We start from the raw sequence: 18,532 nt of genomic DNA on the forward strand, positions 1-18,532 counted from the left end.
AAGAGGCCACCATGAAAGTTATTAATGGCTGGGGACATTGAAGGGAACATGAATTAGACATCTCTGGGCCATCTTCTTTTCTTGCCTAATTTCCAGCCTTGGTAACATTGCTGATTTATTTCAGGAAGAATATACCAAACTCAGCTTGGTTGTAAGGAGACAGAAAGTTCTCAGATGGAAACAAGAAATACTTTGAGGCACAGATTGTATGGAATGGTCATAATCTAGAAGGAGGATAATATTTCCCTGACTAGATAACCAAGAGTTGATTGTTTTGGGTGTCTAGACTTGCCACTGGAAACCCAAGGCAGGACAGATATTTTGTTAGTGTATCTTTCATGGCATTGTCCAAAAGTTTCCTGGCCCAAGCAAACAGAAGAGGTATCTGAAGAGTGAATGAATGAGCCCCAAATGTTTAGTATTAGGTAACTTTAATATCCACACCAAGGTTGTCTTGAATGGCTCAAGATTTCATGTGACATCTATGGGCCTGTCTACTATATGCGGTCTGGACCATATCTTCTGAACTAATCTGGGGAAAAACACATTAAACACAACCATTTCTGTTGCAGTGAGAACTGAAAAGAAATTCTACTTCTTTGCCACTACTGTGCCTGTGAAATGCTAGGTAGCAAGGATTATCCAAGTGGTGAAGAGCCTTTTGCATGTAAACCTGGTAGTCAGCTGGTAAAAAGACTACTCTGAAATGTTTGCACTGCAGTTTAAAGATCATATTGTTCACATTCATACTGACTTGGATGTTAGTTTTCACAGGCAAAGATGGACAGAGCCAGGATATATTTACAGTTATGACACTGCTCATACTGGTTCGGACACTTTTCAGCTGATACGACTGTGTGGACAAATTGCCAGAAGGATGCTTCCGTTTTTCAAATTTTGAAATTTGAGGACTGAGTTTACCGATATGTACATCAGAAGAGATGAGCATTTCCTTAAGAGAGCTCCAATTGCTCTAACAAAGAAAGTGGCACTGAGGTCTTGCAGGGGGGAACAAAATCAATTCTGTACTCCCACAGACCTGAATGAATACTGACAAGTAAGAGAATGTTCCATTTTTGAGCCGGGTTCTGGAGAAGGTTTTGAATAAAACTGATTTCTTAGTTCTAGTGTAACTGGCTTCTGATCTCGTATAGGAAAGAAATACCCTCAGTAGCACATTCATGGATTACTTATGCCCTGGCTACCTTTAGACAAGACTGTGCTAACATACATCACATACGGCTCCACTCACTACCTCTCTTTTAAGACACCACATGCTGGCGGGAGCTAAACTTTAAAACCACACTGCACCAATTTTACATCACCTACAATGAGAGTCTATTTCCTTGCAAGCTCAGTTCAAAGTGCTTGCATTGAGCTTTAAAAACCCAACTCAGTGATGCAAAACATATAGCACCTTCTTCTGTTGTTTGGCAATACCTATTACGCTCATTATTATCTGTGCTGGCCAAGGCTAATGGGAATTGCAGTTCCTCAACATCTGGAGTGACATATCTTTACCATACCAGTCCTAAATGGTCTGGGATCAAAGGATCACCCTACATACACATTTATTTTATGAACCTGCCCAGGCATTGTCATATTAACTTGCCAAGGCATTATGATAATCTTCACTGACCAATTTGTAGCTTATTATATATTTAATATATTTAGAACTTAAGTTTATGTATATATCTTTAATTAGATAGAAATGATATCCTCATTTCCTCTTATCTAGGTATGTTTATACCAATCCTGTTTTAAATAAATGTTTGGTGAGAACTGTAGAATTTTCATGTTTAAGATCTAGTATGTACAATCTAAAGTGCATTCTGTTACCTATCATTGAAATGAATGGATCATAGATAAGAGTTATGCCCAATGTCTTTAAAATGCTAAGTCATAAATATCCTACTAATAGTTGCAGAGATTGCTACTATGTTTACATGCACTTTGCCCTCAATTTAACAAGTCTCAAGCTCCCACAATTAAAGAAAATTCATTTAACCAGTGCTAAATGAACAGAATCTAACAACCACTAATAGCTCAGATTCTTTTGCTGTAAGTATAAAATGTAGTGTATGACTATGTAAGCTGCCCTGGATTCTTTGCAAAAGGAAAAAAGGCAGGATATAAATGTAATATATCCTCCTCATCATCGTCATCATCGTCATCATCTTCATATAACTCCACAACAGCTTGTGAAGGCTGATTCCTAAAAGAACCATGAAACATATACTTCCCAAATATCACTATCACATGTAATTGACATAGTCCTAGGGGAAAAAATCAATACTAACTAGTTCTTTAAAAGTATGTAAAGAAAGTGGCCTTAAAATGTAATTGGTCAATTACAATTCAAACGTGACACTAGCCTCTAGACAAAACTTAAAGGCTACAGTTGAAAAAGTTGCTTGTTGTAAATGCTAGTAAGATCAAGCAAAGAACTCAACAAATGCACATGAAAATATTACTATTTGATACACTATAGGTCAGCATTGCCTTAACATTCTTCACAAGAAACAGAACATCAAATCTTTAAAAAATCTTTAATGTTAGCATCTGCAGGAGCAGTAGATACCTTATGTGGGTAAGAATATTGTCTTGATCTGGAAGAACATATTCTAAACATCTTCAAGATCAAACTGTATTCTCAGTTATTTCCCAAAGTGAATACGAACATATTTTTTAAATAATTGTATTATAGGAAGGGTAAATCAAATAAGGTGAGGTTATCAGTGCTATGAAGTTTAAATGGGTTATTAAAACACACAAGACACTGCATTAAACGCATAAGGAGATAGCAAGTTACTTTTATGAATGAATTTGAGGTTAAGCCTTTATCTGTCAAATTAAATAAATGTAAAACACTGTAAGATGTGGTCTTAACTATGAACATATATAACAAAACGCAAAACACCTATAAATCTTAAACAACAAAACAAAGCCACCTGGTGAATGCATATAAGGAGTTATGCATCATTAACAACTATAATCTTCGGAAAGAATGTTACCTGATTCAGTGTATTATCGGTCTTTAATTCTTTATGGTTTGAGTACTGGATATAAATGGGCTGGTTACGAAGGTGAGGTGTCACAGCGGAATAATAATTGACCATAGTGATAGCAGCTTCTTCTGTTGCTAATTCCAAAAAAGCCTATAAAAACGTTAAAAAGAGTTCTGTGGTAATTCCAGTTTATACAGTTATATTGTGTTCCTGAGGTTTCCAGGCTGTTGAAACACTTTCAAGATTCCTCATAATTTAAAACTCAACTGACAGCAAAAAAGCTGTACATGAGACAGATTTGGATAAGCAAACATTTAATCAAAATATGCCCAAATCACATCAGTCCACAAAATACTAAAAGTCCCTCTTGAGGGGAACTACAGGAACAAATATGGTTTCACTTAATTGAAATAAGCATGTGCTTTTTATGTCCATTTAAAACAAACTTAAGGTACAATTCTATGCATGTTTATTCAGAAAAAAAGTCCTACAAATCCCAGCATTCCCCAGCCAGCCAGACTTTTTATCTGTCTAAACCGGAATAGGACAGAATTCTTGGAGAGTCTGTGAAGGAATGAATTAAGATAGCTGAAAGTTAAATTTGTGAGTGGTCTCTGATTTTTTGAACAGGTGTAACAAAATTCTAAGAACCAACCAAAAAAGATTGGAAGGGATGGAAGGAGTGGGGGTGGTACACTATTATTCAGGATCTCCTCCCCAGAACACAGATGAGTAGAACAACAGGAAGAAGAGGTATTATTATGGCACAAGCCAAGACACACTGGAGTCAGCATGAGCCTGGCTAGAGAGAGAGGCATAAAGACCTGAAAAGGCAGCAGCATTCCAGTTAGCATTCCCTTGAAAAGCCAATGTCACATCATACGTGTCAGATTATTGTAACTATCTATAGTTTGCCAAACCTGAATCAAAACATAGGAGAACACTGCTCCACTACCCCAATTTCTGCAAAGAGATCTGAAGGCTCTAGCAACATGACATGGAAGCCCAATTAATGCTAATAGGTTTTCATAACTTGTCCCCTGTTGCAAAGAAGCCTATGTATACTACAGGCTTCCGCCTGGACTACAAACAAAATCCCTTTCATATAAAAGCCAGTAGTTAATTTTCATAGTACCAGCCACAAAAATAAATGCTCCAAAAGAACCGGACAATGTGGCACGCAAGTTTCATTTTTCAATACACTGCATGCAGTAGTGTAGGAGCATGGATCTGGATTTATACCCCCCCTTTCAGCAGAGTATTATAGGCCTGTGATTTCCTGTGTTGGTTGAATTGAATCTCATCGAAAAAGCCAAAAGTTTCTAGTTTCTCCTTGAGAAAGCTTACAGGATGCTGGAGGTGGAATTTATATCACACATGATCCTACTGTCTATGTAATCAAAGTTTACTCTAGCTGAGAATACCGTTTGCACAAGAGAGATTATTTTAGCTGCTTTTGTAGAAGCTGTTATGGTAACGAAATCAAAAGCTTTCTTGGATCATATAATCATATTGGGTATATTTGCAGAAACAGTATGAAAAAGGACTATTCTTCTAAACCTAATATTTCAGCTGGTTAAAGGGATGAGGCTTTTTAAACAGCCTCTTCCAATAATACATAAAAACAATGGGTAGTAAAAAGCCTTCCCCAGGTTTCAGGTGCAAGAAGAGCCTCAAGAATTTTGCTCAAGAAGGTATGTAACATTTTCTAGTGCTTAAAGTTGATTGTTTCCCAAAGATCAGTACAGTAACCAAATTTATAAACATCATCTGAAGTCTCAGTATGTTTGTCTGTGTGTACCACTCATAAGTCAGCAGTCTGTAATAAAGCATACTGCTATTATGTCCAGCAGAGGTATAAAGTTAGCTTTTACAAATGTAATTCTGAAGCTAAACTGTGCACATTTAGAACTGAAGTATTCAGTTGAATTAAATGTAGATTAAAATAAAATTAAGGCTACAAATCCACACATACTTGGAAGTAAACCCAAAGGAATTCAAGTGGGACTTATTTCAAATTAAACATGGATAGCCAAGTGATTTCACCTTAAGTGGTAAGGAAAATTCCACAAGGGTTTTCAGTTTGAAAGGTCTGAGTTTCTGCCAATATAGCAAAGCTCAGTTTTGCTATACTAGATTTTGTGATGTATTACTGGATTCTATGTGCTAAAAAAAGTCTTACATAAGGAAATATTCTCAAATACAAATATAGGTTTCAACAAGCATAATATAACAAAAGCCCATGTTTCTTAAGAAAAAAACCTTGAAAGACAATACTTGTACTAAAAATCAGAACTGACATATCAGCTGATAACTAAAACAAGAGACAAACCATTCATTAGCTTCTATTTTTCAGAGTGTTTATTTATGTCCGTCCACCAGAATTCTGAATCTTAAGAATTCTCAGCAAGCACAGCTACAATGTTCTCTTATGAAGAGTGGAATTTAAACTAGGATGTTTGTGTTGGACTCAATTTTGACTATGTTTAAAGAGTTAATTTGGGCTTCAGTCAATCAGGTCTATCCAAGTGAGTCTGCATTTAGAAACATAGAAAACAAAGCGAGTCAGAAGGGGCCTCCTGGGCCATCTAGTCTGACCTCCAGCACCAGCCAGCTCCGCTCACAACATTTCTCTTAATCTATGTGCAGAAGTAGAGGGTTTGTACATAAGGCCTTGGCACTCTTGGGAGCCTGTCTAGGAACATTTCTTGATGTCATAAAATGGCAGTTTTGATAGCTCCTAGTGCTTCCTAGTATTAATGACTACTCTATTTCTGCCAGGACTTCCTGGGGACTACATTACTTTCCACTCTTCCCAGCACCAATGACGAGTCAGGCCTTAAGACTGAGAGCTCCACTCTGCTGGAAGTACCCCCTAATCTTGGTAAGTTTGGGAAAGGTGAGACTGGTAGTGGGATTTGACCATGTAGAATCTTCTTGTCTGTTCTGACTCTTGGAGGGGATCTGCATTAATTTAGGAAGGGAAGGCAGGGAAGACCTATGTGATTCAGCACTAGTCTGAGATTCAGCACCATCACATATTATAATGGGAAAAGTACAATATACTCATTTTTTTCCCATTTAAAAATAATGTAAATGATAACTGGTTAATGTTTACTGGATTGTACGCATACTTTAAACTCTAAAGGTGTGCACTCCTACAAAACAACAGAAGACAGGGTCAAAATATTGCTGAAACAAATAAAGAAGAGATGCCAAAACATTTTTATGTGGATGCTTAAGATTTTATTGTTTTTCTCAATCCTTCAAGAATGCTGTTACATTAAAATCCCATAAATACTTGTTTCTGTCATGTAAGAACTTGAAATAATTTCCAGGCCTGGTTCTTCCCCTGGTTCTAGTGTTGGGATATGGCCCCAACCTACTTCATATTCAGGCTCTTGTGTGGGAAGATGTTTTCTATGCTAAAAGAGTAAGACAAAATTAGAAAGTACCTGATTCTTTCCTTTCAGCATGAGAATGTTGGTTACCTTACCAAAAGGTAAGCCTAAAGCAATAACTTCTGTCTCTGTCACTTCCCCTGGTAATTTCCTGATATGAAGAACACGGGAAGGCGCTCCATCCATTTTATCTTCACCTTTGAATTTCTTGTTGTCGTTACCATTGGCTGAAAGACATTTTTTTATAATTTATTTCATATCTGAAAGCTACCCTATTTATTATACATTCAAAAATACATTTTGTGCATGCATACAGTTTCCAAATCAGTATGTAAAATGAGTAATTATCTTTCAACCAAAATTTTAGATGCATATAATGGAAGAAAAACTGCAGCTGCTACATGCTTCCCCACAGAATCCTGTAATATGTGAGGGGTCAACTTACCATAGATTTTTTTCTGCATCCATTAAATATTTGAAGCACTGAGAAACATTGATCACCATAATAAATGATAATCATTTTATATTTAGGTTATCAAATAATTTCTGAACTATGTGCTGTGGAACATGCCAATGTGTCATGCAGAAACTGGCAACATACCTTTAAAAATAAGGGTGCCTATGAGCCCCAAAGCACTGCCTGCTGTATCTTGGCAGGATTTACTGCTCTAAATTTGCTTTCTCTGACTCAGTCTTCAGTGCTCCATAGCATAAGTAGTTCTGATCCAACTCTATTTGGATGGTGATTTAGGTCATCCCAATGCAAACAAAACAGCTCATGCTTCTGGAAGAAGCTTCCTGTTGTGATTTTTCATGCAACACTACTGTGAACTAACCTTCTTCTAGACATGAAGTATGCCCAGATCAGCGATGCAGAGGAGGGGTTCCTCTGAGGGTAGGTAATTTTTATTAAACCAAGAAAACTTTTTTTTTGGTTTAAGTGTGAAATCTGTGTTCAATTTTACTTCATGGAGGGAAGGGGAGTGCTTCAACTACCAGAAATTTACAAATGTTAGTTCAACTTAAGAAGCCAGAGAATACAGTCAGCATGGGTGACTGTGAGGACCTTATTTTGTCCTAAATGTAAGTATTGCCTTCAGCCTTTTTTCCAGCTAGCAGGCACACTGTGCCAGAAAAATTCCTAAATCATACTAAAATACATGTTCTAATTTGGACAGATATTTCAATGTGTTTCTCAACAAGAAAATGCAGATGATTTATATACTGTGAAAAAAGGACATGATCTTAATTAGCACACAGAAAAAGCAGATATAAACAGCTGCTATAAAGTGAAATCAATTACTTTGAGGAGGGTGTTCAGATTAGAAACAAAGAAAGCACCCACAAATGGTTTGTTTATGTTATATTCTAAACTTTAAGAAAAATAATATTAAAATCTGAAGTCGAATAATGTAGTACAATTACTCTAAAATGAACATAACGAACTAGCAATAGAGTTCTGGTTAGTGGGCAGTATAGAAATTAAATACAGAAACTTAGGAACTTGCATATTACCAGACTTTAAAACATGACCACTTGTTCTAATTAAGTTGCCTGTCGTATTTAAGACAGGAGGAATCAACAAATTTATGGAACATAAACACAATCAATGGCTACTAGTCACAATGGGCATAAACTGCTTTCAGAATCAAAGGCAGTATACCTCTGAATACCAGCCGCTATGGTAAGCCAGTAAGCAAGACCTACTGCACTCATATCCTGCTTCTGGGCCTAGTCGCTACTGTAGAACTAGGTAGCCTATGTTTTTATCCAGCAGGGATCTTCTTATGTTCTCATCCCTACCACAGACCCACGAAAAAAAGAATGTAATGCAAAATATGTTCCCTTTGAAGGAATCTATCTATGGAAGCTTTAGTATATCCTTTTACACATTTCACATAGGCAAGACCCACTGTGTTCAGTGGTGCTTAGGGTAGATGAAATTGATTTTTAAAATACTTTTTCCAATTCATAAATAAAATGCTAAAATTTGCTCTAAATAAAAACATGTAATTAAATCTCATAAAAAACAAAGCTCATCATTACAGTCTCATAAAAATGAAGTTACAAAAATCCAACATGGGTATTCATTTATCTCATGACAACTGCTCTGTCTAGCCTAACTAATAGCACTTCCTTCTTGAATGTTCTGGGCCTTCAGTTTCTTTGAATAAAGTCATATGTGCAAAGATAATGGCTAAGGCTATGCTTATATGATGCTGAAACTGAGCCAAGAGAGGCAGAGGAGTTAGTTAAAACATAGATGGGTAAAAAAATGTTTTTTAATTGACTTCTTTTAAACGGATTTTTCCCAGTCAGTAACATATGTCACAATAACAGTAACCAGTAGCCAGTAATAACTAATTGTCAAAGGAGTTTCATTTTTGTTTGCTACTTTGCTCCTTGTAAAAGCAAGGTGAGGTCAAGACAGAGTGAAGCAGAGAGGAACAACACTGGAAAAAAGAAAATCCAAAACAGCCTATGTGGATCCTTTTGTATTATCTTACTAAAGCTGCCATTCTAAACCCACTTATCTGGGAATAACTTCCATTTAACTGATTTTTGAGGAGACACAAATATGATTGGGCTGTTCACCTGAAACTCAGGGATGCTAGTCATAATTCCCTGTCTAGGAATCTATCAAAATATATTATGTTTCTAGGTAAAAAAGTATGAAAAAATATAGTGAGTCAGGAAATACAAATCTGCTCAAAAGCATGAAAAGGTTATCAATAATTAGTTATAAATTCTTGATATAAATTCATGCAACTGCCTCCGTACTGGAACTATGCCCCTCTTGGCTTAGCAAACAATCCCACAAGGAGGGTACCACTGGTTGCGCCAGGAAGGTGATAAATGCCTTTTTTTGAGAGGGAGTGGTCCCATGCCTCCTGAAAAAGGCAGCTATGAGACCACTTCTGAAGAAATCCTTCCTTGACCCGGAAAATATTAATAATCTTAGCTCAGTAGCAAATATTCTTTTCTATGGCAAGGTTCTTGAGCAGATGGTTGCCAACCAACTTCCACGGTATCCTTGTGGGGTGGCCCTGAATTGGGAGTAGGGGGTACTGGCTGCAATGGTTTTGTTCCTACTTGAAGGGCTGCCTCCAAAAGATATTATTCAACCCCGTGAATTATCCAGCATCAAGTTCCTCAATGTCTGTTCTGTCCCCAATCCTATTTAATGACTATGTGAACTGCTGAGTGGGTCATCCAGAATTCTGAAGTGGGTTTTCTTCAGTATGCTGAGGACACGTCTTTATTTCTCTTTTTTATTGTCAGCATGAGGATGTGGATGCACTAAACCAGTGTAGGCTGTGGCAATGGTATAGACAAGGGCTCAAAAAACGCCAAAGCTCAGTCCAAACAAAATTGAGGTGCTCTTGGTGGGTGACTCCTCTGAGTGGAGAATGCTCAACCTGTTCTAGATGGGGTTGCACACCCCCCTGAAGGAACAAATTCAAGGCTTGAGGGTTGTCCTTGATTCATCTTTGTTATGTGAGACCCATGTGGTCTCAGTGGCATGGAGTGCATTCTACCAGCTTCAACTGGTAGTCCAACTACACCCCTATCTGGAAAGGGATAACCTGGTTTCAGTAATCTGCACTATGGTAATCTCTAAATTAGATTACTGCAATGTAAGTGCAGCTGCCCTTGAAGACCATGCAGAATGTGGCAGCCATCTGATTAGTAACTGGGGTATGCAAGTCTGAACACACTAGACCAGTTCTTCTGGGTCCAGTTTAAGGTGCTGATTTTAACCTCTAAATCCTTACAAGGCTTGGGACCACAATACTTGAGTGCCTCTCTCAACTGCAATCTACCCAGATGCTACATTCAACATCCAGGGTCATCCTCTGAGTATCAACTCTGAAAAAGACAGAGGATGGTAGCAAAAGGAAGGGCTTTCTCCGTGATGGCCCCACATCTATGAAATGACCTCCTCACTGCTACCCAACTAGTACCAATATTGTCATCTTTTCAGTGTCAGTTTAAGATGGTCCTTTATGTCAAGACTTCTAAAGATATACTTGGTTATCCAAGAGCTTGAGAGGATTACCCATTCTAGGTGCTACAGGGTCATTCTTCACTGTATGTTTTTAGCCATTTTTATTTGTTTTTGTTTCTTTAATAAGCTTGTGGTATTTTATTGTATGGTTTTTTATTTACTGTTTCCATTACTCCAAAAGCTTCAGTTATTGGGTGGTACAGAAATGAAAAAAAATCACATCACAGTATTCAGATCTGCAGGAAATATATGAAGATATACAAATCAGGAAGTCCCTGGCTTGAATCTCACCTCTGCCATAAAATTACTAAGTTGCCTTGGGCAAGGCATGATGACATGATTCAGATACATGCCTCATCATGGGCTATTTAAGCCATGATAAGTCATGTTACATATGGGCAGCAACCCCCACTTGGATCTGTCACGTTATGTGAATCCAGCAAGCATGGGTTCTATGAGGATTAAATAATTCTCACATAACCTTGACACCAAACATGAGTTATGCTATAATGACTGAAAGAGAAGGAGAGAGAGAGAAAACTTGGCAACCTTTGGTTCTAATTATTCTAACTTATAAAATCTCTTTTAGAGGAACAAATTCAGTTGAACCTGGGAGAACCAGGATGTCCTCAAAGTCTAAAGAGAAAGCACCATCACAGGTTCTCCAGAACTTTCTTAATAGGCAACTTCCATTCTGAGGTGAGGATGCCAAACTATCTGATCAATAGCCTTACCAGTCCCCTTGCTGTGGAACTCTCACCCAAATGATGATTACACCAAAGCAAAGCAGTTGACTCTATAATAGCAGACCAATATAGATGGTGAAACTTCTCTTTTTGCCAGGCTTTAGAATGTTTTCACTAGAGGCTCTCTATATATTCAGGCCTTTCTACTGCTGTTGGGTCTCCAAATGCTGTATGCATGCATACACATGTATGTTTTACTCTGGCTATGTTAAGCTGTTCATTCTTTTGTATTTATTTTGCTTCAAACCTGAGAAAGGGATATCTCCCATAGGATAAGAAGCAATGTGAGGTTTGTTTCAGCAGAGAGTCTAATATCTGAAGCAAGAACACTTGCTGCAAACATATGCAAAACACATTAAAATGACTGATTGAAGCTTTCAGTTCTAGGTTGGCAGAAAAAATATGTGATAAGGAACTGGCTTAGGATAAATTGCACATTTCCAAGATGATGATGCCTAATCTTCCTTAGAACAAGAACAGCATCAGGCCTGAAGCCACAAGCCTGTGAAACCTCTGGTATAACACCGTAAGACCATGATGTACATAGCTGACATCTCTCCGATCATGCGCCAACTGCCCCCCAGTCAGACCAAAAGAGGATATGAAAAAGAGAAACAACATAGCAGAAAACCTGAAATAAAAAACAGCTGAAGTCAACATTTGTGGAATAATTTGAGGAAAGAATAGGTGAAGTAAGATGTTCACCACAGGGATATCCTGTTCTAAGACATTCCCCTTCTACTGGCTCACAGCTGATTCAGAGCAACTGTTTTGGTACTGTCACACATTCTTGCAAACTTTGTTGTATTCAATATATGTGGCATTTCTTCTCTGATTTTTAGCACTTCCACAGCACCTGGCAGGCCAAAAACAATGCAAAAGAGTTTAGAAATTTCTTTCCCAGTATACTATTCAAACAAGATGTAAACACCGAGTCTGGGCAATGGAACAATCATATACAGTGAACCTTTAATGCCCCAGACACTCTTAGTGTGTAACATCTTTTGCTTGGAGAAAATTGGGTTGGAAGAAGGGTAAGATCTCCTCAATTCCTAAAATTAACTCTTCCTTTTAAAAGTGCTCTGGGTTCTATACAGACCATTACATATACTTAAAACACATAAATCATTACAGAGTGAAGTGCTCCTAACCTTGTTAAGGTGGTGGCCACAAGGGTTAGATACATACTCTCAGGAGACAGTGTAAAGACCATTAATACTGAGTTTGCTATGGAACCCAAGAACTAGATGTAGGTTTCAGGAAGGGATTCTAGGAAGCACAAAGTTTTTTTAAAAAGTACATCTGTAGAAGGTTTTTAACCTGAGGGTATCAAGAAAAGGGAGATGATCATGGGCAACCCAACATGAATGATGAATAAATACCAGGTAGCAGCTGATATGTATGGATACACAATACTGCAAAAACTTTCCATACTAGTTTGCATACACCCTAACCCAAGCGTTGCTGCAAAGTAATAGGGTAACCTCCTGTTCCAGGGGCATTAGGTTGTGCTTTTCAACCACGAGGTGCAAAGGCAGAGGCAGGCTGCATTAGGATCAAAGAACCACAGAACCTATAGTCACAGTTCTCTTAGGCTTCAACAGTACAGTTTTCTGAGCCAATGAGATCAATGAATATTGTCTAATTTCTCTCTTGACAAACCTTCTTCCAAGGATTGTGTATGAGTTTAGGTGACAGGAAGATACACAGAAGTCCTAGAGGCCATGGTGCTATGAGGCCATCAGTGGTCTTTCTCTTTGTGCATTGCAGTCTGGTAAAAGGAACCGTTTACTCTGTGGTTTGCTGGGAAGTGAAGGGATATGTTGTGAGATATCTCTAAAATGACCATGGGGTGAACTAGGTGTTCAGACCTGAACCTATTGACAAGAATTGGGGTGGCGATTACACAAATGAATGTTGGGCAAAATGCAACTTTCTATCATACTCCGCTATAAAAAAATAAATCTGGGTTACCACCTTAATAACAAAACATATTACAGATACAGAAAACAAAGAGTTGAATTGTTTCACACATGTACAAAATCACCAAGGTGTATCTTTGTTTTATCAAAATGTTCAGCAGTTTACACAACAATTGGTCATTCTAAAAGCTCAACTACAACTATGCCAATGCAACATATGAGATGGATGTTACCATAAATAACTAGGGCAGGGCTATGAAACAACATATCCAGGTTGCATGTCCTTTCCATATCAGCAGATGTGGACATAATTTTCTGTAATAATCATATTTCAAGCAACTTTATACCTACATTGATTTGCACCGTACATTGAGGTGCAGCAATTAATGCAATACTCATTTGAAATAGGAACTTCAATTTCACTTTTTTCTTATGATCTAAATCATCATCAAAATGGCACTAAATAGAAGGTGATAGATAGAACTATTAGGGTGCTTTTAATGTTATTTCTATATGTTGCTGCAAATTGTCCAGAATGCCTCAACTATTGGACAGCACAGAAATTAATAATAAAAATAATAATGGGCAGTAAGTGGTTTATAAATTTCCTCTCTGTCAATTATTAGCCCAAACTGATATTTAATGCCGGTTACTTATGCACAACTGGAAAGTCCTTGCTTGTTCTAGATGTGAACAGCAATGACTGTCTAGTATTACTGTGTTTTTGTGCCTTTTGATTTGATTTCATATAATATTCACACTCATGTATTTTTTCATATAATATGCACACTCATGTATTTTAGCTAACTGGCATCTGCTTCTCTAGCCAGTAAGAATACTTTTTTTGTAATTCTGGAGAGCAGCTAGGGTCTTTAGAGATATCAGATGAATTTCTCGTGAAGACATCCAAGCTGAAAATCAAGCACACCTCTTTTTAATGGTAACTTTTTCATATTTGAGTAAATAATATAGAATTATATAGTTGGAGGACTGGAAATTACATAGCTTGTGGACTGTTTAATCCAATCTTCTGCTCAATACAAGAAATCTAAGATAAAGCATCCCCAAAAGATGGCTGTTCAGCCTGTTCTTGAATACAAGGTAGTGCCCCCAACCATTAATTAGTTCCATTATCAAACTGCTCTTATCATCAGTAAGTTTTGTTTAATGAAAACCTACCTACTTATATTAAGTTCTGTTTCTAAGGCAGCAGATAACAAACCACTACCTTCTTCTGTGTCACAATCCTTCATATCTTTAAAGAGGGAAATCAGGTCCTCAGTCACATTTTATCCAGTGCATTCAAGTTTCTTCATAAAACTTCTATTACATAGCCTGGCCCATCTTGTTTTCAATCTTCCAGACCATCCTTCTCTAAAATTGATACATTTTTTCTGTATGCTCCTTAATGTGTGATACCCAGAACTGGATGTAATAATCCAGAAAAGGTCTGACTGGTACATAATAAACTGGAATTATTATTTCTCTCATGACTTGGCCATCATTATTCTATTAATGCAGCCTAATATGCAGTCAGTACCTTTGTTTGCAGCTGTATTATACTACTGAATGAGCTACAGCTTTTAATAGACTGCAGTTCCAACAACCTTTTCACAAGCGCTTCAACCAAGCCAGGTATTTTCCATCCTATACCAGTGCATTTTGTTTCTCCAAAAATGTAAAAAAAATGCAATTTACTCTAGGGAATTTCATTTTGTTAGTTTCCATTGGCTTTTCCATTCCTTGAAGCATATCATAAATTTTATCCTATCTTCTGGGATGCTGGCTATCCATTTTAGCACTATGTCCTCAGGACATTTTATAGGGATGTTACAGACCCTTTCATCTAAATCATTAATTTTAAAAGACAAAACAAAACACCGATGAGTACCAGGACATACCTTTGGCACTCACCTTGAAACCCAGTCTGATGGTGAATCACTAATGAATATTTCTGTCTATGGTCTTCCAACCAGCTATGAAGTCAATTTTACAGTATCATCCTCTAACCTGAATTTATTTGGTTTGCTAATCAAATTATAATGGGGAACTTTGCTTAATGTTCTGCTGAAATAGGGTGGGTAGGTAGGTAGATTATGTCCACAGAATTTCTACAATTTACTATATTACTAATCCAGTAAAAACGTATTAAGATTATCCTGCAGGATGTATCCTGAGAAATCTATGCTGGGTTTCACCAATTATGGCATTGCTATCAAGCTGTTTAAAACTGACTGATTGACTGATAATTTGAATACTCTTGTTGGTATTCAAGTCAGATTAGCTGGTCTGTAGTTTCCTGGATACTCCTTTTTAACTTTTTGAAGATTAGGGTAAGATTCACTATTTCCACTGCTGTGCCACCTCACCCATTCTTCTAGGATTTCCTAAAAGTGATACAGGTTCTGAGAATATATCACCAGGTTCATTTATGTATGGATGCTGTGCTCCACTTTGTTTTATTGTAAGACCGTCTTGAGACCATTTGGTAGTGGACGGTCTACACAAGTTTTAAATAAAATAAATAAAGAAATGGTTTATATGTTGCTTTTTTATGTAACAAGACTCTTGTGCAGTGAAAAAAAATAATCAAAATACAGAATAAAAGATTAAAAATCTGATTAAGTCAATAAAGCCATGGCTGAGCAATTAGGGAAGGTCTGTTTAATTAACAATAGCTTTTCAATTAATAAACGACTTCAGCTTATTAAGTGTAAGAGAAATGAAATAATGAGAGTAATAACAATGTCTTTAGTAGGTGCCAAAAACAAAGCAATGGCCTGGCCGGGCTGCCTGCCACAGGGAGCTCCTCCAAAATGGACCATTTGGTATTCTTAGAAGCAATTCAACTTGTTTTGAATGCACTGAACTGTTACCTGACTAATTCCTTATCAATCTTTAGCTGTGGGTCTGACTCTCACCAATCATGCTACTTATGCAAGGTTGCACATAGTTGAACAGTTCTGCTTTCTCTGTCATCTGTTAACAAGCTACCTTCTTTACTAAGTTGTGGGCCTAACATATTTTCCACCAAAAGCACTTGAAACAGTCCTTCTGGTTGTCCTTCACATTCCTTGCAAGCCACATTATCTATTTATATGTCTTCTAATTTTTCTCTATTTGGAACTATTTGCAATATTGTCTTTTCTAACAATCCCTACAGAAACTCCCATTATTTGGGGCTCTTTTCTTTTCCAGCGTAATTAGCTAAGGAATCCTATGCAATATTTCTCTTAGGATAGTAAAAATAGCATTTCTGAAGCTCAAGGTACATGTTTGACTCTGCTCACCTACAGCTTTCCTTAACACGGTCACTTTCTGCCAAAGTTTCTGCCATTTTAATCTCACTGGCCAAATCCTCCTTACTGGCTAAGTCAAGCATAGCACATTCCCTTGTTCCTTTCTTCACATTCAGAAAGAGGCAGTCATCACAGAGCATGCTGAAACTTTTAATAGAGATTTCATACTTTGCAGTTTTTCTTCCAACAGACCAACAGGCCAGAAGAGTTAAAGCTCTCCAGTATTATTTATTCTTATTGCCCTGAAAGTAGTTTGTTTCAGGAAAACATCACTCACATGCTCACCGTGGTTTGGGAGTCAGTCATAATTCCAACCGCACTGTTTTTATTTTTACTACAATGGCAAGATGTTTCATATCTTTGACATACTATTCACCTCTGTCCCTTTCTGTTGTATGCATTCTTTTTGAACGGTATCCTTTAATTTCCACAGTCCACTCACAGAAGTCATCTATACCTGTCAAGTTATACATATCTCAGTACACTGGAGTTCAAGCTCATTTTGTTTATGTCTTTTATTCTAAATGTTAACATAATGCCCTGTAAAGCCCTGCATACACTGCTCCAATGTATCTCCTGCTACTTTATTGCCAGGTTTGCAAATCATCCCCACAACTCTTTTATAGCACCCCCATCTGCAGAATCCAAGTCTTATCTTTATCCTTAGCATGTAATTTACCTTAAGGCTACTATTACCAACCACCACAGGATTTAGTTTAAGCACTCTTAGAGCAGACTTGCCATGCTTCTGCCAAACACATTTGAATAGTTCTTGTAAAGTGCAACCTATGTTACACTCATTTTCCTTTCTTAAGGAGAATAGGCCATGGTCCTGGAAAGCAAATTCTCTTTTTGATGTCATCCTCATAATTCATATAGTTGAAATCTTTCCCCTTTCCTTCTGTGGTCCTCTATCTCTTACAGAGGAATGGGCAAGATCACCGACTCAGACCCAACTATGAAGTTGAGAAAGTTTATCAAAGAGTATAAATGTAATCATTTAGCATGTTAAGACCCCTAACTTAAATTCATATTTTCAGAAGTACTATAATGCTCAGTTTGGAAGTGCGAACACCATTTCACCAAAACAGTAATACTTCAAGATGACAAACAAGAAAGCAAGTCTATCATGATGCACTGTGACTCTGTGTATTTTAGAAGAAAAATAACAAAAGTCACATTCTCCCTGTGCTACAAATATAAGTACTTATGCTATAAGGAAAATGAAAAGCACCTTAATCAAGTTTTCCAGAAAAGAGCTAGCAAAGAGCTCCTTCACATACAATTATTTTATAAAATGTTTAATGATTACAGCCAGAGGCTACTCCAAACAGTACAAAAGTCAAAATATCTAAAACGGCGATATAAAACAAGAGTAACTGGGCTTCTTGGTCCCCATTAATTTAAAAACAAATCTAAAGTGTCATTGTCCTTCATGGATCACTGCCTTGTCGTGGCGAAGGGCCTTGTGTAGCTGAATGAAGCTATGAGCTATGCCACGCAGGGCCACCCAAGACGGACAGGTCATAGCAGAGAGAGCTCTGACAAAACGTGATCCACTGGAGAAAGAAATGGCAACCCACTGCAGTATCTTTGCCATGAAAACCCAATGGACAATACCAAAAGGCAAAAAGATATGACACCAGAAGATGAGTCCCTCAGGTCCGAAGGTGTCCAATATGCTACTGGGGAAGAGCGGAGGGCTAGTACTAGTTGCGCCAGAAAGAATGAAGCGATTGGGTCAAAGCCGAAAGGACACTCAGTTGCAGATGTATCTGGTGGTGAAAAGAGAGTCCGATGCTGTAAAGAACTATACTCCATAGGAACCTGGAATGTAAGATCCATGAATCAAGGCCAGCTGGATGTGGTCAAACAAGAGATGACAAGACTGAACATCGACACCTTAGGAAACAGTGAACTCAAATGGGCAGGAATGGGTGAATTTAATTCAGATGACCATCAGGTATACTACTGCGGGCAAGAATCCCTCAGAAGAAATGGAGTAGCCTTCATAGTCAATAAAAGAGTAGGAAAAGCAGTACTGGAAGACAATCTCCAAAATGACAGAATGATCTCAGTTCGAATCCAAGGCAAGCCATTCAACATCACAGTAGTCCAAGTCTATGCCCCAACCACTGGTGCTGAAG

General features: G+C 37.6%; 1 protein-coding gene across 6 annotated transcripts in view; it reads right to left on the bottom strand.

Annotated features, from left to right (window-relative positions):
• PTBP2 (polypyrimidine tract binding protein 2) overlaps window positions 1-18,532 on the bottom strand; it is an 83,959-nt gene that overhangs the window by 25,241 nt on the left and 40,186 nt on the right. For all 6 annotated transcript variants that reach the window (XM_044432605.1, XM_044432602.1, XM_044432601.1 and 3 more), the window contains 2 exons: window positions 6,464-6,636; window positions 3,015-3,158 (listed from right to left, as the gene is read on the bottom strand). In XM_044432605.1, the coding sequence (XP_044288540.1) occupies window positions 3,015-3,158; window positions 6,464-6,595 (276 nt within the window). In that variant the 5' untranslated portion in view covers window positions 6,596-6,636. The remainder of the gene's footprint in view (window positions 1-3,014; window positions 3,159-6,463; window positions 6,637-18,532) is intronic.

Source organism: Varanus komodoensis, unplaced genomic scaffold (genome assembly GCF_004798865.1).
Source record: "Varanus komodoensis strain SLA01 unplaced genomic scaffold, ASM479886v1 scaffold24, whole genome shotgun sequence".
Taxonomy (NCBI): Eukaryota; Metazoa; Chordata; class Lepidosauria; order Squamata; family Varanidae; genus Varanus; species Varanus komodoensis.